The 25032-nt window shown below is 43.2% G+C and overlaps 4 protein-coding genes across 4 annotated transcripts; all 4 read left to right on the top strand.

Moving 5' to 3' along the window:
- The first annotated feature begins 3920 nt into the window (after positions 1 to 3920).
- LOC139346196 (homeobox protein Hox-A10) lies at positions 3921 to 6179 on the top strand. The gene is made up of 2 exons (XM_070985149.1): positions 3921 to 4785; positions 5905 to 6179. The coding sequence occupies exons 1-2, from the start codon at positions 3921 to 3923 to the stop codon at positions 6177 to 6179; spliced, it is 1140 nt and encodes a 379-aa protein (XP_070841250.1).
- A 4334-nt stretch (positions 6180 to 10513) lies between these two features.
- hoxa9a (homeobox A9a) lies at positions 10514 to 11674 on the top strand. Its single transcript, XM_070984949.1, has 2 exons — positions 10514 to 11066; positions 11433 to 11674. Exons 1-2 carry the CDS (start codon positions 10514 to 10516, stop codon positions 11672 to 11674), a joined length of 795 nt encoding a protein of 264 aa, XP_070841050.1.
- Positions 11675 to 15888: 4214 nt separating this feature from the next.
- LOC139346020 (homeobox protein Hox-A7-like) lies at positions 15889 to 17599 on the top strand. The gene is made up of 2 exons (XM_070984932.1): positions 15889 to 16255; positions 17283 to 17599. Exons 1-2 carry the CDS (start codon positions 15889 to 15891, stop codon positions 17597 to 17599), a joined length of 684 nt encoding a protein of 227 aa, XP_070841033.1.
- Positions 17600 to 23034: 5435 nt separating this feature from the next.
- Positions 23035 to 24529, top strand: hoxa5a (homeobox A5a). The gene is made up of 2 exons (XM_070984934.1): positions 23035 to 23617; positions 24279 to 24529. Exons 1-2 carry the CDS (start codon positions 23035 to 23037, stop codon positions 24527 to 24529), a joined length of 834 nt encoding a protein of 277 aa, XP_070841035.1.
- Positions 24530 to 25032: the final 503 nt, after the last annotated feature.

The raw sequence follows: 25032 nt of genomic DNA, 5'->3' as shown, positions 1-25032 counted from the left end.
GGTTTTGGAAACACTCTTCCAACAGCAGCCTCCTTTGGCGAGGGTCGCCATATTTGCTGTTGTTATCACTGTGTTTATGAGAGCTAGCCGCAGCGCATTGGCGTTCATATATGACAGTCAAAAGGGCCATAAACGCGGTGAGAGAGGCTGAAGTTTATGGTTGCCTCTCTCTGCCATAGTCCGGCCTTGCCTTGCGCATCCTTTACTGCGCTCTGGAATTCCGTCCCTAATTACGGGACATCCTCCCCGTTGCCGCAGCAACGCGGCCATAAAAGCTGTCTGAGAGTCTGGGGCATTTGTACAATTGGAGTGCAGTGCAATAAACCGTCTGAGACCCAAGGTTATTAACTGTGTTACCAAGGAGGCGAGAGCAACGACAGGGAGAGGACGGATAGGAGAAGCCTCCGCTTGCTTGCTGCATCGACTTCATTTGAGAGGCTTTTCCCCCTCGTGTGGTTTACCCACCTAAAACCAGTTTAGTGGCGGACGGTTGCACTCGGGATTAGACTCTCCTCTACCACCGGGCGGCGCTATTGGGACCAATGTCATGGCCGTGGACCTTTTCGTCTCCAAGCTCACCTCGAATGCAAGCAGGTAAAAGCTGCTGTTAACACAGACTGGAGCTTGAACAGCTCACCCTTTGGCAAAACCAGATCTTCTGTATGCTTAGCCCATAGATTCTTCTGTTGCATATATAGGCCTGCTAGTTGCAAATGGGGGGGGGGGGGGGGGGGGCTTTTTTCGTTTAGTTTCCACATTTCTCTCTGGTGCTCACTGGGCCGTGCGGTAGAGAAAGTCTTCCTGGGGGCCCTAATAAGGCAACACATCTGTGCCAAGGCTTCATGCTGCATGTGCTATTCATTTTGCTGAACTTGAGCTTTTTAATGGTTGAAGTATAGCATGGCCGGCTTGTACCTGGAGAGATCTGCAACTCTGTCCCATTTCACCAACAAATGTTTTGGATTTGAAGGGGGCGGGGCGAGTCTGCTTTAATTATATATATAAAAAATGGATACAGTAAGTATCTTAACGATGCAACAGTAAGCAGTGAGCGCTGGAACAAATGATTTCCTTTTCCAGATGGTACTCATGCTAAAGGAGCTCTTCTTAAATCACAGCAGCTGGCTTTGTATGCTCATTCTTCTTGGTCTTCTTCCTCTTCAAAGAAATTCACTAACGACATTTGACGTCTTTCCAAAACACATCACTCTCTCTACGTGCCAAGTGCACAAAAGCTCCTATTAGAAAATTGTCGATTTGATTGTGATAGGGCAGCAATCGCGTCTCCCTTTCCTTCCTGCCATGGACTCAGAGCTGCACTATCAGGCTATCAGTGTCAGTCCAAGTGGCGAGTGGCTGCTCTGGACCTTAATGTGTGTGGACCGAGTCTCTTTCTCCTTTGTCTCTCGTGAAAAATAAATGCTTCCGCTGGATGTAATAAAACGCCGCATTATTGTTCATAACTGCACTCGGGACGAACATGATACGACTGAAACGGCCTCTTCGGCCACGATTATATGGGCCGGATCAAAGCCAGTGGTCAGAGTAAACTGTTTTGAGGAAATAATAGCCGGGCAGCTGTGAAAATGAAGATTTAATAGCTACAATTAATAACTGTAACACAAAGATATCGATAGGCTCCCGTGCCAGTACAACATCATGAAGTGTGCAGGCCAAAACAATTTAATACTGGGCACACATAATTAATTGACGTATTTAGTTTCCTTTACTGGCTCATATGTCCCATAAGGACCAGGTCGCTGTGGGGAAGAGAATACATGCTTTGGATCTAATGCTGTTAGTTTGTTTAGTTGGTTAACATGAATTATTTTATGGTTTTTGGGGGAATTTTCCAAACAGGCGCAAATGCTCGGCGCGCGGCCTTTGTCTTGTCTGCAGAAAATGTTCTTTAGTTTCTGCATTTCTGTAATATATCATTTTGCTTTTGAAATAGACTATTGCACTATATTCATACACACATAAATAACTGCCAACCAACTTGCAGTCATTTAAGTAATTTGAAATATGTGCGTTTTGAGCAGGAGGGAGTGACAAATGTCCACCGTCGACGCGCTAAAAAACTAAGCCAGTGTACATAAATGAGCTGTCAATGACGGGAGCGTTTGAAAACCTAAATGGGCTCAATTTATGAATTTCTCCCAAGTTTGCTCATTTCAGTACAACAGACTGCAAACAAACCCGGGGGGCTAGCGGCCACCTGGGCCTGGTAATGGCAAAGCTGGCCGAGATTAACTTCAACCTGGAAAGAGCAATAGAGTGCACATGGCCAAGGACACTACGAGATGGAAGGAGAGTTTTATTGTGGCCCTTATTGCCCCAAATTGGACCGACAGGATGACTTGTATGTGCAAACACTATGCCTGCTTTACTGTAGCACGTTGCGCCTGTTCCCTCTCAACGTCGTGATCAATATCTTGGCAGTTTAACAAATTAGAATTTTTATGCTGAGCACAGTTTGCATATTTTCCTGTTTATAAGAAAGGCAGTTACACACCGTGGACAACAAAATTCTATTTTAGTTCCGACAGGAAAGTACAAGCAGGTTTAACCTTTTGCTTGCGTTGTGCGTAATGACTAGTCGTGCACAGCTGAACTCGTTTCCATATCCCAAATTAGTTAAAAATAACAAAACAAAAACAACCAAAAAAAAAAAAAAAACAGAACTAATAACATGATTTAAACAAATCTTGATTTCAAATAGATCTATGAAATAGCCTAGATTTTCATCTTTTAATGTGAAATGTAAATTAAGTTATGTTGTATATCGTTAAGAGAAAACCACCGCCAAATAGGCTCTAATAGAGGAAGTTACTGTATATGCAGTTACATACGTTATTTGAAGAATTAATAATGCAGTAATTCGTCAAACACTAAGCCATTCATTTGTTGTGTAAAGGTATTTTTTTCTAGTTAGTGTAACTTGTATTGTTGGTAATTGTTGGTGACAGAAAAGCGGCTCCCCGTTGTTTGCACACGCGGAAAGCTTTGTTAATTAATTTTACATAATTCAATATTGGTCCAACACTTCAGTCTTTAGGTGCGTGCCAAGACAGTTCAACGAGATAAACTTGATATTTACTACTTCCGAGACGTTCCCTGTGGAAAAATAGAAGAACATCTAAAAAAGCAAAGATGTATTTTTGATATTACTCATTCTATCTGCAGGCAGCGTTAGTCTTCACACCAAAACGGCTTCTTGCGAAGTCATTTCGCTAAAGGCGAAATCTCCCTATAGTTAAAACATTTTATTACCCATTGCTTCTTATTGCATGCCTTTGTTGGCGGGTTCTGCAGCCATGTACTTTGAAATTAGATTTTACACCTTAAGGCCACCTCTCCGTAGCACATACTTGTGTTTTAGTGTGACTCTAAGGAGAAGGGGTTTTATTTTCTCTTCCACGACTTTTACCTGAGTTCTGTATCGGTTTGTGGGAGTGAGATTGTATAAATCTGATCCTTCTAAATGTGTTGCACTTATTGTTGAGATTCGTGGTAACATTTAATTTGTAGGAAAGGGAAATCAGTGCTACAGATCTCATCTGGTGTTTTTTTATTATTATTTTTTCTTTGAGCGTCTGTCTAGAATCTCTGAATGAAATGCTTCCTCTCCTTTTTAAATACATTTTTTTTTAAATAAATATGTGTTTTTAAAGTTTGTTCCGTGGGACCTCGCCCCTTCTACGGGGCAATGGTGGTGCATTAAGGCGAGATGAGGGAACACACTGATTACTGTGCTGTCTCCTCTCTCTACCTCAGCTCCATGATGGATATCGCTCCGGCTGCTACGTAGCCGCGGAGTGGGAGGGACTGTCCGTCTTCCAGCATTTCCATTGGTTTTACAGTCCGCACGGCGGAGAGGGGGGTGCCTCTAATCATATCCAGCATGTTTTGCACAAGAAATGTCAGCCAGAAAGGGCTATCTTCTTCCCTCGCCAAAATACACCACAATAATGTCATGTTCGGACACTCCGTCAGGAAATGCGTTTTTAGTGGATTCTCTGATCAGTGGCCGCTCCGAGAGCGGCGGAGGTCACTACACGGGGAGCGCGGTGTGCGTGCCCCATAGCACCGCCACAGAAGTGCCTTACGGACTACACAACTATGGATACTTCCCAGGTATGGGTAAGCGGAGCGATGTGGGTCCCCAAAACATGGTTTCATCAGGCGCGTACATGTCCAGCATGGAGATGTGGATGGACGCGCAGAGGTCATGTCGAATGGACCAAGAGCACCCAGTGGGTCCCCAGGTCGCGCCCTGCTCGTTCCCGCAGAACATTAAGGAAGAGAGCACCTACTGTCTGTATGAGCAGTCGAAGTGCCCTAAAGCCTCTACCGCAGAAGATCTTACATATTCGAGGTTAACGTCAACTGGCCTCGGCTCTAGTTCCTGTACTGTTACCGATGGCGGCGGCGGCAGCGGGGGCTCAGTGCCCGTGCCGGGCTACTTCCGCTTGTCTCAGACGCACGCACATTCTCATAAACTTTACAACACCAACGGCCCCCAGCCGAACCCTTCCCATTCTCATTTTGGCCTACACCCCACTGCTCCTGCTCGCTTCCACACACCACCAACCTCGACTTCTGCTCCAGCCACGGCGCATGAAGGGAGGAACACCGAGGAGCCCGTGTCCTCGGGAAACGCCGACCTGCAGTCTCACGCTGCACCGGGTACCGAGGAGGCACGCGACTCTTCGGATGCAGAAGACTCCTCAGCTGAGGAGACAGAAGAACACGACAAAGAGAGGCCAGCAAAAGCCACTAAAGGTAATTTCAGTTCGTCATACATGTGGTCCCGCACTATTTTGCATGCATGCAAAGCAGGTAGAGTGAGGTTTTTTAATGGCACCTTTAATGGCACTTTCATTTGACTGATTAAACTGCAGTGGCAAGTCAAGACACGAGCAGGAAAACCTTTCATTTACATATTGTCTCTACGTCTAATAATCAAAGTTTTTATTCTGGAAATGCATTAGAATAATGTATGTGTGTATGATTACGCAAGGAAATATTATGCGTAAAATGAAGAAAAACCTGCCAGGAATTATGGAGTAAAGCTAGATCAGGTTTAATAATAGAATCCTAAAGTATTGTGTGAAATAAAGGAATTCTTCTCGTATGTAATCATACAATATAACACGTTTTGAATACCTATAGCTTTTATTTATTTTGTGCGCTGCGTAAAAATATACTTGAACATGGGCCTACATGTATGAGTATAAGCCTGTGTATTTTTTCCTGTGCCTTCATGCGTTTGTATTTATTCACTCTTTATGTTAAAAACATAATGTTTCTGTTCCACTGGACTATTGGTGAACAATGTGCAATATGCAGTGTTACGTGATATTTTCTTTCTATTGCTGGCCTTTCACCTCCAAATCTAAAGAAGCCATACTTTACGCATAACACAGGGATACACACACACACACACACACTAATGTCACTGTAATGTGTGTATGCTAATGAACATAAACACTCCTCGATACAACTCTCTATTTCTCTCTCTCTCTCTCTCTCTCTCTCTCTCTCTCTCTCTCTCTCTCTCACACACACACACACACACACACACACACACACACACACACACACACACACACACACACACACACACACACACACACACACACACACACAAATGTCACCGTAATGTGTGTATACCCATAAACATAAACACACTCCTCGATACAACTCTCCATTGCTCTCTCTCTCTCTCTCTCTCTCTCTCTCTCTCTCTCTCTCTCTCTCTCTCACACACACACACACACACACACACACACACACACACACACACACACACACACACACACACACACACACACACACACACACACACACCAGCTCCTCATGTTGCAGTGCGTAAAACCATGTATCTGCCATTTTCTTTAGGAGACACAAAAAGTGAAAACACGGCCAACTGGCTGACAGCAAAAAGCGGCCGGAAGAAACGCTGCCCGTACACCAAACACCAGACACTGGAGCTGGAGAAGGAGTTCCTCTTCAACATGTACCTGACCCGAGAGCGCCGCCTAGAGATCAGTAAAAGCGTCCACCTGACGGACAGACAGGTCAAAATCTGGTTCCAGAACCGCAGGATGAAACTGAAGAAAATGACGCGGGAAAACAGGATCCGAGAGCTCACCTCCAACTACGGATTTTCGTGATGAACGAGGTGATCACGTTGAATTCGAAGAAAATTGGTGCGAATCAATGACGTCCACTCTTTCTCGCCACTTCGTCCACGTAATGACTCATTTCACTGTGGGGCACAACTTCCTTTTATTTCCAGAGGCTTTAAAGTCAGCGCATCGACCGCTGTGAGCTACTGAGAAAAGAAAAGGAGAAAACATTGAATGTTATGGGTTCTATTTGATTGTTTTCTGATGTCGTGTTTTTGTAATGTCGACCTGTTTTTGTCACCCCTGTCGTATCGTTGGGTAGTGTAAGTGGAGTTAAATTAATTTTCAAAAGTGCCCTGGAAGGTGGCTTAAATCGTCCACTTCCATCCCCATTGCTCCTTTAGAAATTTAATGAAACAATAATCAATTTATTTTATTTTAATTGGAATTGCATGGTATAAAGTTATCCTACATTTTTTAAAAGCAATTTTAAACTACTCTGGAAAATAATGCCCATGTATCACCAAGGGAAGAGTAATTCACCTGTGAGCGTTAGAGTAGTCCATGATATAGGCCTCTTCTATGTATGAGCTAAATGTATACGTTGAGTCTTTATTCGCATTGAGGACGTTTACATGAACGCGGCGTGCAAAGTGAAGGAGGAACGTTTTTATTGTATATTTCTGTGTACATATGACATATTGTGTTTTTGTGTAATGCTTAATAAATTATCAGCTCGCATTGAGGAGTAGCTGCTTGCATTTTTGTACTGTGGGTTTATTTATAGATTTTTAAAGGCAAAGTGTATTCAACAGAAGCAGAAAAGGGGGCTTTGTCTGAAATTCACAATCCAAAGTGACATGGGCTCACTCAATGACGGTTCTGCACTTCTTTTTTCCCCCTTTTTTGCGAACCAGCTTAGAAATGTTTCTAGAGGCTAATGTAATGGCCATCGGAAATAATTAAGATATTAGGCTATAAGCCGTCTAGCTGCATGCCCAGCCGGCTATTGTAGAGTTTTATGACTGGCTGGTATATGAGCTTTCTCCCTCTCCTCTAAGAGCAGCTTCAGTCGTGGGAGAGCCTTTCAGACGGAGAGGAGGCCCGGCACTCAGCTAGAAATCTGAACTGTACAGATACACTGTGGATAAAACATTACCTCCTGCTTTAGTTTGGGAATACTGGGATTAACATTTCCAGGATCGGGTAAGTCCATTTATCATTGTGCATTTGTCCATTTTACGCCCTTGTGGCAGCGACTCTATAGTGTGTACAATACAGTTGTACTTTCTCAATACAGACCTTTATTTGGACACTTGACGACGGGACCACGGCGCATTATGAATTGGCTTGTGTTTCACTTGAGGCCCGGATCGACTGTCGAGTGGTTTAGGTAGTTTCATGTTGTTGGGGTACATTTCTAACTCTGCAACATGAAACTGTCTTAATTGCCCCAGTTACACACATCGAAACCGAAAGGAAAGCAAATCGGGGACTTAAAGATGATGGGATTTGATGAAAATTGTGGAGAGGTGTTATGGAAGCGTATTCTAACCCCCCCTGTCTTTTAAATCGAGGAGGGTCGGGGGGTTGATTGGTTGTTGTGCATATTCGTAACCTGTCTCTTGTAATGTTTTCTTCAGAGTTCTCCGCTTGTGTTTCGCCGTTAAAATGAGACCGAGCGGCCATGTGTGCTGAATTTAAACGTGATCAAAGCCGAGCTGCGCTATGCGTCGTGGACTTGGGATTAAGGGTAAATCCGCGAGTGTTTTCCGTGAGTAGTAGTGACGCAGACACGCCAGACAAGGCCTCGGTTACGACCACTGCAGTGGAGGGGAAGGGGAAGGTGAATGGGGCAACAGCGACCTCCGTGGGCAATGAGACCGGATGCTTCCGCTGCGCAATAGTGGCTCAGACAAAAGGAGGGGAAGGGCTTTATGGCGATATTTAGATCCGCCAGACAGGCTGTTATCTGCAGAGGCAAAAGAAGTGAATAGCCCCTGCGGTAAACTGGGTGAAAAAACACCCTGATTTAGGTTTACAGCCTGAGAGCCATTGGCATAGTGGCGTCTTTTCCTGCTCTGAAGGTGTTTGTCTATTCTAACTTTTAGTGCACAAATAGGCGCACAGCCGCTCCTTTCCCCCCTCGGCTTGTTTGAAGTCTGCTGACCAAATAATGCGCAAGTACCAGTGAGGTGATAGCTTGGAACTAAAATGCACATCATGGACAGCTTGTGCGTTTTTCCCCCTCTCTGTGCTCCACTTCTAAATGCAATGGTACGAGTGTTACTGCGTGTTGAATTGCCTGTGGCCTTGTGGGGTGTTGGCCAAGCTCTACGTTTATTTGCTGGTAATAAATAAAACACGCAGCGTAATGTGTGAGAACTCAAGGTTGCTGCGTTGTGGACGTGATCTGCAACGTGAGCTGAGATTTAGGATATTATGGATGTGCACAAGGCCACCACATTCAGCCCAATCCACGCTGGCTTTAAGTTATTTCTTTCTGGAATGCGCACACATTCTCAATATACTGTGATTATTGTGTTTCATCAATATATTTTCTGCAAAACACGTTTTGTGCTCACCGAAAATTTCGACCAATCCCCAGTTAGATTTATATCAATTTCTTTTCACGTCAACACATACAACGCTGGATTTTCTTAGTATTTATCAATGAATTAATTGTAATTATTTGTTGCATTTTACAGTCTCGATCACTCCGTGTATATTAAACGTGCTGCTGTGTTCGCCACTCCTCGCACCATTTCATTTTAAAAGGAGGAAACCACAAGCACCACATTAAGCATATTTTTAGCCCTATTTAAGTGTAACGATACACCGAGGCACACGCTGCAAACAGGCGTTCGAGTTAATTTGTTGATGGCGGTGATGATAGCGGCATATAGAGGCCCATACAAGTGATAACGGCGGTGTAAATAATCAGCGGGTTAAACGGCAGGTTTAGCTCGGGGAAACCGGGGTCCGCCACCACTTTGCTGTTTAGAAAATATTTAATAAATATTTGCTTATCTGCATCAATTCAGTGAGTGAGTAATACATACACACAATATTTATTCAGCTCAATTTACTCGTTTCAATCTGCTATTCTGGGAATTTTTTTTTATTTTTTATTTTCTATTTTTGCCGTCATTTGGTAACACACCTGTTTTTTTTTTTGTTTTTTTTTAATATTTTACAACATGCAGTCACTAAATGTTAGTGTTATTTTATTTGTTAAATGCTCTGACACCGCAGCTATAGCCGAAAAAAAAAAAGAACTGAACTAACTAAATAAAGTGTAACTAACAAAACAAAGTTGGGAATAACCTCAACCTTGTTGTTAATCTGCTTAGAATTTTCAAAATAAAATATTTTTCAATCTGCAGAAATATACCTCATGTTTATTGATTTCTTTGTCAACTATGAGAAATGCACATAGTCCTATATTATCCTCGTTAAATCTGTGCATATGATATTATGTGGATTACTAGATGTTGGATGCGGATGTAGCTCCAAAACTTGATGATGATGAAATGTCCATGTCTACATCACGGAATGCAGTTATTGTAGAAAAATAAGACCATGTAGCATTATACGTATATTCCTATCTTGTCTTGCTAAATGTTAAAGTGAAAATAAATCAGTTTAAGGTAAGATGAGACCCGCATGTCATTTTTGTCTGTAAAATGTATTAAATGCTTGAAGCCAGAAAAAAAGCATATACGGACATTGGAAGAAGCCGAAAAAGAGCAAAATAATAAAGAATGTAATTTGTAGTTGTGAATTTGACGTGCACACGTTGTTTCATCTTGGAGAGGCTACATTTCTTTAATACAGTGGTGGTTAAAATATGTTTTGGTGAGCAGCAATGGTAGGGTGCTTACGTGTCCTATAAAGTTCCTCGTAAAATAAGGTTTCCAAAAACATACTGTATCGTTTTGGATAACCAAGAAGGGCTTTTCACAGCAGCAGTAGGGTAACATGCTGTAAATGGCTTTTTTTTATTCAGTCATTCATATTTTCCGTTTTACAGATAGCAGATCTAACTCATACCTTGATAATTCTTAGCTTTAAAACTAGAGGTTGTTATAAGAGAGCGGGTGAGTATTTAATGACCAAAGGGATTGATTTATCCTTTATTGTTCAGCCTTTATGATCACGTGTGTCTGCTACCCAATGGCATGGCAGCCTGACTCCTCACTACAAGCCCACTGTAGTTCTCTGTGGGGCCAAGTTGCTACTTGATTTCTCCACATTGTTATTTTGTGAGGCTGGGTTTACTGCGTGTGTATGTGTGTGTGTGGTGTGTGTGCGCGCGTTTTGCCTTTGCATGTATCTGTTGTATGACTGCGTACATGTGAACGTACAATTTTTCTGCCATGTCGACATCCGGAACACTGACTAGTTACTACGTCGATTCCCTCATTCTGCCCGAGAGCGAGGAGCTCTCTGCGCCGAGATACCCCTCCGGTCCTGGGCTCCAGCACGCAAGACAGTCCGCCTCCATCGGCGACCACAGCGAGCTCGGAACCTGCACCTTCCCGTCCAAACCGCCAGTATTCGGGCCGTCATGGAGCCACGTTCCAGCGCAGTTCCCAGGCACCGTCTCCTCTGTGTATCATCACCACTATGGGCATCCCCAAGGCCCGGTCGGTGCAGATACAGATACCCGCTATCAGTCGTGGCTGCTGGAGCCCATGTCCGGTTCCCTGCCCATGGCCGGATTACCGCCGACCCATCACTACGGAATCAAACCGGAGGGTCTGGGGACGCGAGCTGACGGCGCGCTGCCCAGCTCCCACACGGCGCTGCTGCTCTCTGATTACGCCAACGGGACGGTGGCGACGGCATCACCGGTGGAAAAGGACTTACAGACCGGCCAGGCAGGCGACATGAGCGGGGAAGCTGAGGAGAAACCGGGCCTCGATCCAAGTAAGTCGCTGCAGAGTCATGTATGTTTATAGCCTACTATTTATACCACATAAAGCTGTGAGGATTGGGGTACGTGATGGGGGTGCGCGTCTGAACAGATGCCATTCTGAACGTGCCATTTCCTTATGGGGACTGTTAATGGCCCAGCTCCCATTGCTATATTAGATAACCTTTGCAGCTTTTTAAGTGAACGTGAGCACGAGAAAGAAATAGGGGGGAGTTGAATTTGGATGCGTTTACATGCGTAGACATTTTTCTCATCTATCTCTCCATATATGAGAATATATAATTTTTTTTAATGAGTGATGTTTGTTTCTACATCTGGTCACTCGGTACCGGGCCCTCACACCACCCCACTCTTTCCAGATAACCCAGTGTCCAACTGGCTCCACGCGAGTGCCACGAGAAAAAAGCGCTGTCCGTACACCAAACACCAGATCCTGGAGCTGGAGAAAGAGTTCCTCTTTAACACCTACCTGACCAGGGACCGTAGGTACGAGGTGGCGAGGCTGTTAAACCTCACCGAGAGACAGGTTAAAATCTGGTTCCAGAACCGCAGGATGAAGATGAAGAAATTTAATAAAGACGGCGCACCGAAAGATGAGTGACTGAAGCGTAGATTCACAGTATTTAGGCTGTTAGCGAGCTCTGTGTGCAGAAGCTCTTAACTCTGCTGGACCTTGTTTTTAAAACTTCATTGTCTTATTGTTCTATATAACAGAAGCTGTTAGGCTTATTTGTCTTGTTAAAAAAAAGCATGTTGGGCTTCAGTTTGATGCGACTACCTTTATAGCCTATTGCACAATTTTAACAGTGCCCACTGTTTTTTTATTTTTAAATGTATTCCTTTCTTATGTTGATTTAACATAATACCTCGTTCTGTGTATTAGTTGGCCTGGTCCCTGTGCTTGTTTGTGTATGGATGTTTCTAGCTGTGTGTGTTCTGGTTTGTAGCTCTATTTGTTGTCTATCTCAGAGTCACCTGAGCGTATAGTTTGTAAAATGTATGACTTTTATCGTTGTTTCTCCCTCACTGCTAGAACTATGATGATCATGAGTTTGAATCTCACATTGGAGCCGTAGGAAACAGACTGATCGCGTTTTAGGTGCATAAATCTCAGAAAGCCTCTTCAGAAAATGCTATAGGCTAAAACTAAATTAAATGATGTTATGGACGCTATATTACATGACACGATTGACTACCTATGTCTTTCAACTACCTACAATAACCTATTTTTTTTTCTTTCGATGACTGATTAGAGTAGGTTTGCTTGCATTAGATGCTTAACTATGAATTTCAGGGAGTAACATTTTGAAAGTATAACGTTTGTTAGTGGGAGAAAATTAAAATAAACACTGTAGGCTACTTATTGAATACCTCACGGTCTGCTGACCGTCTGACTTTTGGTTCACAAATGTAATTTGTACTTTATTTATTAAATAAAACAAATTATATCTGCGAATGCATGCACGTTACGCTCTTATTTCATTCTAGGCTCAGTCCGAAATGAATAACAGTCTTTGTTTTCATCATGTCTGAATTCATGAATTTTTTCTGCACAAAAAGTCTTTATTGGTGCGAAAAATATGGCGGTTCCTGCTGTCAACTTGACACACACGCGCGCGCGCACGTGCACAAAAATACATTAAGAAAATATACAGATATATAATTTGATATTTGACCATCGCACCAATTAACACGTTGACATGATTTTGTCAATATTTTCACGCATTTCAATTTTCAGAGGACACACACACACACACACACACACACACACACACACACACACACACACACACACACACACACACACACACACACACACACACTAATTAAAACGCACACACCTATAGGTGTGTGTGTGTGTGTGTGTGTGTGTGTGTGTGTGTGTGTGTGTGTGTGTGTGTGTGTGTGTGTGTGTGTTCTGGATTGGGGACAGAGCTGCGTCTTGGCAGAGGATGTTGTTAGCTGTATACAGCCATAAAAGACAATTACCGCTATAACCTTTTATGGGGTGCAAAGCGCTGCGAGGCGAGAGGACACGAAACAAAAAAAGACATCGAGGGCTTCAACAGCTGAAGCCCAAAATAATGCAGCCGAATGTGTTCCTGTTCCGCTCAGATATGACAAGGCCGCTCAGCCTAAAGCTCCGTCATGTGCGCCAATCTGCATAACATCAATTTAAACCGAGAACTGAGGTTTTTTTTTTCCAATTAATTATAGTGAAATATAACATAATATTGGATTTAAAACGCAACGTGAGCTCAAATAGTATATCAAAGAGGTCTAGTTTTAAATATGGCCTCTGCGTTTTTGAGGCCGCTTCAAGTCTCTGCACGTTGGAGAAAATATTTGGCACAAAGACAGAAAAGAGAATACGAGAAGCAGCAAATCCAATGTGAGCTAGCTGTTAAGTCAGATGGTGGATAGGGGCCATTCACGGCTCTGTCAGATACAGCAGGTCATTTAGTTCACCTTAAAGGCTGCACAGAAACGGATAGATCATTGTAGTTAGAAGGTAAGTCGGACTTAAGTCCAACTGGAGTGCTGTTGTGACGCGTTAGGGGACGCAGATGGACCCAAACTTCAAAGACTCCACCAGAGACAGTGCAATAAAACGCCTGGTCTGCTATACTGTCTGGCATTCCAGTTTTAATGGCTTTATGACCGTTCAGACACAATTAGGCCGTTTCCAGAATGGCACCCATTTGTTTTTTTCCTTCTCTTTCTGTGAGACTGCGCTCTGGACAAAAGGCCGAGCGGAAATGATCAGCTTTATTGGATTCTCCCCGACGGGGACGCGCAGGACTCACGGTCATTTGGAGCGATCCTTTGTTTCTACCTGGGAACCTTCCGCCCTCTGCTCCTTTGCTGGGCCCGTCCTAAAGGAGAAGGAGCAATAAAGCCAGCAGATAGTTTCAAACACAGTGGCAGGCCTATACACGATGCTTTTTCGAAATACATCTGGAAGAGTCTGTCTGGAGACAGCTTTGCTTAAAATCACAACCGAGAAACAGAAAGTTACCTTTGAGCGTCATTTCTCTTACTTTTATCTTGACACTTTATCCCGAAATGCAGCAGAAATGAGAAACGCCTGCGCACTGATGCGTCCCATCCTGCAGTCCCTGCAAGCCCCCAGAGGGTGGCGACACTGTTCCACAACATCACTCCACCACTTTTAATACTCGTCCCTAATGAACCAGCACCGGGGAACAAACAGTAGTAACATTTTAAAGAGTCCAGCAAAATGATTTCACACCTTTTTACAGTCTCAGCGCAGAAGCTGCGCCTCTGGAATGAAACACCTGCATGCAGCGAGCTATGGAGAACTGCTTTTAACCCCAGATAGAGGATCTTGCTTCTGGGATGTTTTTATACGGCTTTCATTTTAAGTTGTTCAATTGCAGTATTGTTAAGACTAGATGAAATGTGAACGGGTTTTCTCACAGCATTTATGAATATAGATCATGTCAGTTTTCTTGTAGTAACTGAGCTGCACCTTTCCAGCAGTTTAATTACAATAAACAAAACATAACCGGCTGACAGAGCTGTGAAGTTAAAATCAATAGTTTAGCAGGTTCACAAAGAATATAACGAATTCACTGTGTATAATAATAATAATAATAATAATAATAATAATAATAATAATAATAATAATAATAATAATAACTATTATTATTATTATTATTATTATAAATAGTAGCAGCAGTAATAACAACAACGATGATAGTACTAAATACATTTTTTATTTCAATTCTGGCCATTTATCTTTATGTCTTTATGTGTGTTCAGTGTGGGCAAGCTTTCTGCTCATTTATTTCTCATTTGTGAACCATTTTGGTAACATGGCAATACCAGTGTGAAAACAATGAGTCATTATTATTATTATTATTATTATTATTGTCGTCGTCGTCCTCGTAGTCATAGTAGTAGTAGTAGTAGTAGTAGTAGTAGTAGTAGTAGTAATATTATAGCTATTATTTGCAACTGCAATTAGAGCATGTTTAATTTTATCCCTGCCAAACTCTCACCTCGTAAATCCAGTTTTAGTGCACATAAAACTATGATGATGAATCCAGACAGGAAGCAAATAGAATGTATCAACACAGCGTGGATGCACTACTGCACTATTTGCACTATTGATACTGATACCTAAGATATTCAAAGTATTGCAGTATACACATGCCCGCCCGCCCGCACGCGCGCACGCACACACTTGTTTATATATATATACATATGTATGTATAGTAACACGAGACTGTGTTAAAACGCAAGAGAAACCAACAAAATCACTTTCTGTTGGAATAATTATTTATTTTGATTATAGATATTATAGCCAGTTATCATTAGTTACTATATATTAGTGTAGCCTGTTATTGGGTGAGTTTAGATAAGCACCTCTAAAACTATAAGGTTAAAAGTTTTCCGCGAAAATACATGAAATTAAAAAGTAAAGGTTTTAGGTGGACTATTATTCGTAAAGCAGTAAAATAAGTGTTGTAAACATGACCTCTATTTGCGTAAATTACCTCTTGATCACCGGGATTGTGTGAGTTACTCTGGGGTGTGTTTATATGTATGTATGTGTGTGTTTGTGTGTGTGAAGTGTTAATCCCACTCTGCAGTACTGCGCCATCATGAAATCTGTCTCTGCCTGCTGATTGGATGAGAGCGGCCAGGCCCGAATCACGTGGGTGAGTTCCTTGGTCGAGAGTAAAAATGGGGTTTGGTGTAAATCTAGGGTGTATTGCTGTCATATATCACACTACCTCGTAAAAACGACACTGAGGATTCTGGGCCAACAAATCAGAGAGAAAAAATATGAGTTCTTATTATGTGGACGGTCTTCTTAGCAAATATACTGCGGCCAGTTCTCTCTTCCCTAACGCAGAGCGAGCGTCTTGCAGTATTGGACCCAGTGGAGAGGACTATGGCTCGGCTCGGACTGCTGCGGCCATCGCGTTTGCACCGTCCCTGTCTGGGGTTTACAGCGTTAATAATGCAGTATACCAGAGCCGCCCCATGCTTACCTCGGGCTATGGCCAGGGCCAGGACGCGCACACACTGCACTGCAGCCTGTTTGACCAGAGCCGCCTGTTCAGCGACAGCTGCTACCATCCGGAGCCGGGACCTCTCACCTCGCCGCCGGACAAACAATACCGGATGTACCCCTGGATGAGAGCATCAGGTATGTGCTGATCGTGCCGCTTTATCTGCTTTTTCAGAGCCCTCAGGTCAATGCTTTTACAAAACATTGGGATACTTCCACTGGCCGTTAGTGGTTCAATTAATTTCGTGAAGCCATTGGTGTTGCATGGAAAGAATCGTAAAACTTTTATTGCGCAACTAATGAGTTCTGCGGCCATAAATTCATTTGGCCGGCGCTCCTGAGTGTTCAGTACGCAGAGACCTTGCCGCTGGGGGTTTTCTCTGCACTCCTATTACTCTTATAGCCTCTTCTCCCCTTTGTGGTTGTAAAAAAAGACCGGCCTGTTGTGTAAATCAGTTCTCTTGCACTCCACAGCTCCTTTCTAATTGGGTCTGCACTGCAGAGGCTATATGGTATTTTCTGAAACTCGTCTGTATACATTGCTGGATCAATATGCACCACTATTGTCGGTTGCATAAAAAAGTCAAGTGGATTTAGAATGCAAGCGATTTGAAACATTAGCATTTGTTATCATTTCGAAGGAGAAGGTGTTTGGCTTGTAATCTAATTACTTATGGCCCCATCGGTGCGCAGAACGACACTGGCTTTTAATTGGAAAGACATGCAGAGTATCAAAGGAGGCATGGGCCAAAGATCCCAGCAGGACTGCTTTAAATAGAAGCAGAAAAAAAAATCCCCTACTGAATTTTGTGTGTGTGTGTGTGTGTGTGTGTGTGTGTGTGTGTGTGTGTGTGTGTGTGTGTGTGTGTGTGTGTGTGTGTGTGTGTGTGTGTGTGTGTGTGTGTGTGTGTGTGTGTGTGTGTGTGCAGGGTGTAATGTAGAAATATGCGCCACAATTAATTAATTAATTGTGCAATCACAAATAAATGGACGAGTCCCAGAATAATTTCAACTGCAAGTTTTTATTGTCAGCACCAGATTCAACACCACTTTAATGAAGACTTCATGCAGCATTATATTTCCTACAAGCAATAAAAAAAACAACAACAACAAAACAAACATTTGACCAGAGTTATATAAAGCTAGCGCTGCTTCTCTTCCACAGATCCAGGCCGAAAGCGGGGGAGGCAGACCTACTCCCGGTACCAGACCCTGGAGCTGGAGAAGGAGTTCCACTTCAACCGGTACCTGACCCGCAGGAGGAGGATCGAGATAGCCCATGCCCTCTGCCTCTCAGAGAGACAGATCAAAATCTGGTTTCAGAACCGCAGGATGAAGTGGAAGAAGGACAACAAGGAGGAGCCGGTGACGATCCCTCCAGGGACGAAGGACGGTGACATTCAGGCGGTGTCAGAGACCGGAGAGCCCGAAGCTGGAGACACCCCGAGCGTCGGTTTGGCGACAGAAACGGCTGCGAAGTAACGAAAGAGACAGACAGGCAGAGCATGAAGTGAAAGAAACGCACGGGTTTAGAGTGGGTTAGAGGTATATCTGAGATTAATTCTCACGTACATTCATGCACTAAGAGCTTTGTAGGCTGATTAATCAATTGACAGCTGAGGGCAATTATGTGATAAGCATTTAACAGTAGGCTGTATCCCACATTTAAACTCCAAACTGCATAAAAGGCTCCGCATGAAATGAACAGCGACATTAACTACCTATCTAAACTATATTTTTATATCTGCAATACGATATGTAATTTAACCTCAGTGCACCGCTGAATCAACATTCCTTAACGAAAAACTACCTAAAAACACAAGCGATTCAACGCAAGTTGGAACGGATGTTAATTGTTATCTTCCACCTTATTCGAATATATTTTCTCCACAGACGGTTGTATTTTCTGAAGGGAACAAATACAACATTTTGCGCAAATGTGCCTTACTTTGAATAAAGGCTAATTAAAAGTGAGTGTTTTATTAGTTCAACGCTTCCAGCTGTGATTTAGGTGCTTCTATAGATTTCCGTTAATGTACCACTGTATCGTTTTGTTATTTTATTATCACTGCTGAGGCTATCACAATGTCAATATGCCTGTTTTCAATACTTATTGAGCCTCTATCCATCCCAGGAGTGACAGAAATATTTGTTTTTGCGGATGAACTTGTGCAACCTACCTCATATTCCTAGAAAGCCAACTTATTGCTTATTATACTGTAAAAAGGAGACACCCTAACGTTAAACTTTTTCAAGTCTTAGCCGTATACTGAAAAATGTTCCATTTCATTTAGGCAGATTTATCAGGCACAAAAATTTAATACGTGTTTGTGAATGCCAACAGTAAATGCATGCACTTTCATTTAGACGGTATTACATTTCAGCTTATTTTTTTTAGCGTGCCTTGAGTTAACTATTGTAATCCAACATGTGCAAATACTGTGACATATTTAGATTCAGTGCCCACGATTTCAATGTGAATTATAACTAATATGTGAACAAATAAATACAAAACGTCTTAAAGCTCTGGGGATGTCTTGATTCTGTAAACAAGAACAATTAGCTTTCAGCCGTCTGCCTGCTTGCATTCAATATTTGCGAACATAGCACTGTGTAACCACGACAGACATGATAATAATCACAGCAATTACACGCCGGTGGAGTGATAATATGTAGCTCAGAGTCACTAAGTGCCGCTCACCGTGGTCAATATGAGGTTGCATGTAATGAATGCTGCAGTCCATTATGAGGCTTAGGTAAACAGTGGTGCTGGGGAATGTGAGCTATGAGGATGCGAGATGGGGCAGGCTGCAGATGAAGGGAAATTACTGTTGAACTCTGCATTCCCTCTCCTCTCTGTAAGATGGCGCCTGACGGTGACCTGCCCCAGCCCCCCCCCCCCCCCCCCCCCCCCATCTCTCCCTCCAGCGCTGGGTCATAAATCCGTTGTTGTTTATGAAAATTTACAACATAGCAATACAACTTTACGACCCGGCTCGTCTTCCTATTGGCCACAGCTTGTCACGTGACAGGGAGCCATGAACATGAACTTTTTATATATAATTTCCAATAGCGGAATAGAGCAGCCTTTCATTTAACGGTCTCCGGCTTCCACGCGGCTCTTTCCACGACGCGACCTTCTATGTCTTTTTTTTGGAGTTTGGACTTTTCTCTCGGTCGGGCAGACACAGGAGCGTTGTGTGAGACATGACTGGATCGTTTGGGTGCCCTGCTGTCGCTTTCCTGACACGTTTTGGCAAGATGAGTGGAAGGAGCCCCGGTGCGTCACTGACCCCCGGGAGCCCCAGTTTCCGTCAGGGGACTGAGTCGGATCCTTCCCTTCGTTCCTGGCCGTCTGCACCTGCCGCCTCCCTCTACCTCATCCCCCGTGTTTACAAGCAGAAACCTTCACAAGGTAAGACCACTGACACTTGCATGTGTTTACTCTTTGATCAATATGCGGCGTAGGCAACTTCGGCAATATATAACCTTTTTTTTTTTTTTTTTTTTTTTACATTACGCCTCATTTGTGTTTTTTGTTTAAACATGCAGAAGTTTAAATCCTGTGTTATTGTTATTATGGTGTGGATGGCCGATGCTACGTGGCTAATATGATCCATCTGAGTGGGAATTTGATCTCCTTTAATACCGCTGTTGCTACTGTCTTGATCTTCTTGCTGGCTTTTGCATGCTGTTAGGACCTTATTTGTTTGTTGTTGGATTTGAATGGGGATGGGCTTTCGCCTGCAAAATTCATTGGGTGGACGGTGGCCAAATGATGTGCTCTTTGACGCCCTCCTGTGGAGACACTGGGGGTGTTGTGGTTTGCAGCTCTGCCTGTTTTTCTGCAAGCGGTCACTAGACTTGTCGACCTCTATTTCCAACCAGACATGGAAATGACAGCGAGTTGTTCTGTCTCTGTGTTCATGCGGAATGCTTCAAAGTTATGTGCTTCATATGTGTGCATGTGTGACCGTACACTGATAAAATATGATCATTTTCACTGAACAAAACGAGATTATTTTACCACGTTAATGACCTCTGACTTATGCAGGAACGTCCCTATCAATTAAGTTTAAAAATATCAAACAGTTCTCCTTGAAATGATTATTTTGCGCTTTGTCTTTGCGCATCCTTACAACATAAAGCGCAGTCAGTCAGAGAGCCTGATATACTACAGGCCTATTGTGACTCTGCAGTGATCTTTGTCGTGCTATAAATTATGAGTCGGCCAAGCAACCAAGTTCGGAAGATCTAAAATGCAACGCATGAAGAGATTTCTTTTGCAAGATTTCAATCGTTCAAAGGTGAATGCATAGTTAAATGCAGCCAGTTTAATGATCAGCGTCCAGTTTGCATAATTTTGCGTGTAAGATTGATTATTTTCCGTTTGTTTCTTTGTAAAAATACTAGTTCTACATCGATGTGGTGTGAAAACGTTATTTGCTGTATATGGTTTGACTGCTGTTTCCTCCAGTGTGAAACTCTTTCTGTGGTAAAGAGTGTGTTTGCTACTATTAATTGGAATTGCTCTGCTCATCGTGCTCTATAATAATGTAATGTCATAATTAGCCTCACCGAGGCCACTGTGAGCGGTGTTTCAGCCGTGCGTAATGATATTTAGGCAGGCGTAAATTAAGATATGAGGATGTTTTATTTGTATACTCTTGGACTCACGAGTGCTGGTGTGTGAGGGCGCCTGCAGAGTGCACTGCCCTCCTGTTTTTCCTGCGGCAGTGGTCCCATCGCTCCCAGAAACACACGCTTGACATCAGGGCGCACTCATTCCTTTCCTCTCCTTTTTTTTTTTTTTTTTTGGTCCTTATTTAGTTCCTCCTGGGTGTGTCCTGGCTCGACTGGGGGAAATCATTTTCGTGGGAACTTTGTTGCCATTGGCCAGCCATAAATCAGCTGTTGGAGCATGTCTGTTTAGCCAACACACACTCACTCCGTAGGTCTTCTCTTACTGTGGGCCCGCTGGATGTGGGAGCCCGGTATTCACCCTTCCTCATGTTGTGCCTTCTGGGGGTCTGTTACCGCAAAGGGTACACATACCTGGGACAGAATAAATAATCTATATCTCTCTGTTTTTGTCAGTAACACATGATTGGGCTTGTGCTGGGTAAAGGGGCTGCTCTGGAGAAATGGCATGTTAGAGGGGAAGCAGAGGACAAGTCGCTCCTTCCAGAGACGGAGGTGCCATAAAAATTCCACAAGGAGAACACCAAACGGAGAGCACTGCACGAGGCGCCAAGCCTCCATTCAGGCTCCGTGCATAAACCTGGCTCTGTGCGGATCTTCCTGTTTTTCTAATGCTGCTCAAAATAACATGGACAATAGCAGATTTACACTTTTGCATTACATTGCAAATAAGTGCAACGGCCAGAATACTGGAGAGATATCACTGTTCAAAAAATATGTGTCTATATAAAAAATGATTTTCTTAAAACATAAAATCGTCAAACGACTTGATATTTTTAAAAGCATTTTTGATAATCATCTTTCCTTTTTCTCAGTGCTCGATTATAATCGATCGATTAAACAACTGTTTCAAAATTCCTACTACTCTTCCTTCTTGAAATTTTTTTGGAAGTGGGAGAGAAGGAACACAAAATCATGGGATGCTGCCTCTGTAGCCTCTGGTTAAAGTGTCGATTACAGCACAACTAAAAATACGAATTATTATCTGTAGGTTATGGTTATTTCACATTAAACATTTCAAATGGATCGGCTTCGTTTTATCCATTAATCCCTTCCCTTTTCGATTTTTTCTGATTTCAAATGTCTCTTGGGTTTCTTTACATTGCAGAGTGACTGCAGAGAACTCCACATCGTGTTTCGATCTTGTGTTGATATCTCGCAAACATAAAAAAAAAACTAAAACTGCAATTTTGTAACATACTGACTGCTTGAAAGTCAATCTGAGCGATGATTCGCATTGAAACGAGAGCGTAATAAAGTGTGGGTCACATGCAAAACGCTTATAATATCATCTTGGGACTTATTGTTTGGAATCGTTAAATTCTAAACAGCCTAGATTAGACAGTAACGTGTATTTACGTGTCTTCATATATAGCCTATATTTAAAGTTATAATTCTTCGGTGTGGCATAAAGGACAGGCCTTGAATGGCACTCTTTGTCATATTAGTCGACAACATGGTGCTTCGCTTTTATCTTTCCCCAAACATTTATTCATTAGTCTTTTCCCGCATGAGTGCTTGTTCACTTGTTTTATGATTAGAAGAAAAGAGTGTGGAAAAAGCCCTGTTTTGAATGGGCTTTTATTCTATTAACTGCGCAGACTATTTGCACTCATCGCCCATCATAACATGCACAACAGATTCTGATCGAATTATTTCTGTACACTTTCCTCGCAGAGATTGCACTCTCAGCATGTCACTTGTTGTATTGTTTAGGGGCCCGTTGGTTTTTGCCGCAATGGTCGTTAACCTCTGAATGACCCCCGTGTGGAGCCCACGCCTCAGATTGCGCCGCAGACAGGCAGTGCAACAGTTGAGCCAGAGGATGGCGCACGACGACAATTCAAAACACTGAAGCCCTGCCTCACAGTTTGCCCTAGCCACGAGCGCATGGAGGCGCGCAACCCTCACATCCCACCCAGTATTTCCTCTGTGCACGAGTTTACCTCTGGAGGTCACCAAGCAGGATTTACGACTGGTCAACAAAAGCACGTGATTCTCCGCCGTACCCCATATTTGGGTGCCTACGTAAGAGAGAATCAAGTCCATGTCCCACTCATTTCCATAATTCATCATAAATTGTGCAAGGGTGCTATAGGACGCGCTAAACCATAAGAGCCACAAATCAAGCACACAGGTTTATGCTGTTTTACCTTCAAAAACAATAAAAAACAACAGCAATACCGACAACGAGCAAACGGTGGAATTGTCAACAAATGAGCTCCTATTTTGTGAACTCATTCTGCGGTCGCTATCCCAATGGCGCGGACTTCCAGTTACATAATTATGGAAACCATAGCACGGAAAACGAGCAATACAGAGACTCCACAGCCATGCATTCCAGCAGGTACGGCTATGGCTACAACGGGATGGACCTAACAATCGGACGGGCCGGTACCGGACACTTTGTGGGCAACGAGCGGACGCAGGGCTACTCCCCGAGTCACTCAGCAGCGACGACACCCTCGGTGGAGCCGGTCAGGTACACCCAGTCCGCCAGCAGCACCGGGACATCGTCTCTATCGCCACCACCTGACCCACTGCCGTGCTCCTCGGTCGCCAGCTCGTCCCCGGTCACGGAGAGTCAGTCTCAACACCGAGGCGTGAAGAACTCTGTAACGACCCCGTGCTCGAGTTCGAACGGCGGCACGCTGCTGCTCAGCCGGGACTGTGCGTCCAAAGCTTCCCCCCTTGAGGAAGAGAAACCCGCGGGAAGCGCACCGACAACTCCTCAAAATGTCACCGACTCAGCACAGCCCCAGATATATCCGTGGATGAGAAAACTACATATAAGTCATGGTAAACGTCTTTTTTAAAAAACCGTCCTGTATTGATTTTAGAGACCTGACGCTGTGTTATTGTTTGGCAAAGGTGTGTTCATGCTTATATCCTAGTCAGGGACTTTTTAACTGTAAGCAGAACATGTCAGATTTACATTAGCTATATGATATAAATCATTTTAAAAGCAGAGAATGCATATACTTTCAAAGGGGCATGTGTCGCCACATGCGCCTCTCACCTGTTCTGGTGTATTACCAATTTTCAGTAGTGTCAACATTGACCAGGTACGGGCTAATTTAATAACATAGCATATCAAGTTAAAGGTAGTTAAAAATGTGTTGGATATATAGGCAGGATATGAGAATTTCCTGTTAAGTTTTCTTTATTTTTATGATCAGATAGCGCACATTTTGCGTCTTTTTACTGTTAATTCCTTTCCGCATTGGCGCAGTTGAAAAGGTGTGCGTCTTTCTCAGTTTCTTGTTTTTAATGATTTTGGCCTCTATGAAGCGTCATTTAAAACTTAGTCGTATGCTAACTTTGACGTCTGTCCTGATTGCAGAAACCATGTAAGCAACACAAGAAACGCGAGAGATGTAGTGAGAAAAAGTTTTTTTTTGCACTATTATTTTTAACATCTGAACTGTACCTCGTGTTTTTTCCTCTCTTACTGTAAAAGATTTGGCAGGACCAGAGGGGAAGAGAGCCAGAACTGCATATACCCGGTACCAGACCCTGGAGCTGGAGAAGGAGTTCCACTTCAACCGGTACCTGACCCGCAGGCGGAGGATCGAGATAGCCCATGCCCTCTGCCTCTCAGAGAGACAGATCAAAATCTGGTTTCAGAACCGCAGGATGAAGTGGAAGAAGGACAACAAGCTGAAGAGCATGAACATGGCGGCTGCAGGCGGGGGAGGCTACAGGCCTTGATGTTCACTCCTCTCTACCCCTGATAGCGAGCACTATGAAAATAAAACAAAGATTGTCATATCAACTTCTCCTCCTCCTGCTTCCAGAAGCGCAGAGACTTTGTTAACGGGCTGTGTGCGGGACAAGGGGACACCCCACCGAGCCCGAGTATGTCCAACAACCGTCCCATTATATTCCTTAATATTATTTCCTTTTTGTTTCCACCGTGGTAATGCTTATGTGCGTAAAAAAAAAAATGCATTATGTACAGTTCTGTCTAGATTTAGAGGAAAAAGAAACACATGAAAATAAATGTTTGTTTAAATTATTTCTTGTTCAGACGAAAAAAAATTAATAAAATAGAAATAAAAACATGAAAGCTTGAAATGCTACCTACCTACCTACCGCAAATAAATCCAGTAAAAGTTGTGTGATGCACTCAGAACAACAACGGCCTGTCAAAGGCTGGACGTCGAGCTGCCTTTGTGTTTTGCCTTCGTTTTCTATGTATGTACTGTATATGT

Source organism: Chaetodon trifascialis, chromosome 17 (assembly GCF_039877785.1).
Source record: "Chaetodon trifascialis isolate fChaTrf1 chromosome 17, fChaTrf1.hap1, whole genome shotgun sequence".
Lineage (NCBI taxonomy): Eukaryota > Metazoa > Chordata > Actinopteri > Chaetodontiformes > Chaetodontidae > Chaetodon > Chaetodon trifascialis.
The sequence above is the reverse complement of the archived record's forward strand: the minus strand, read 5'-3'. Positions and strand labels throughout refer to the sequence as shown.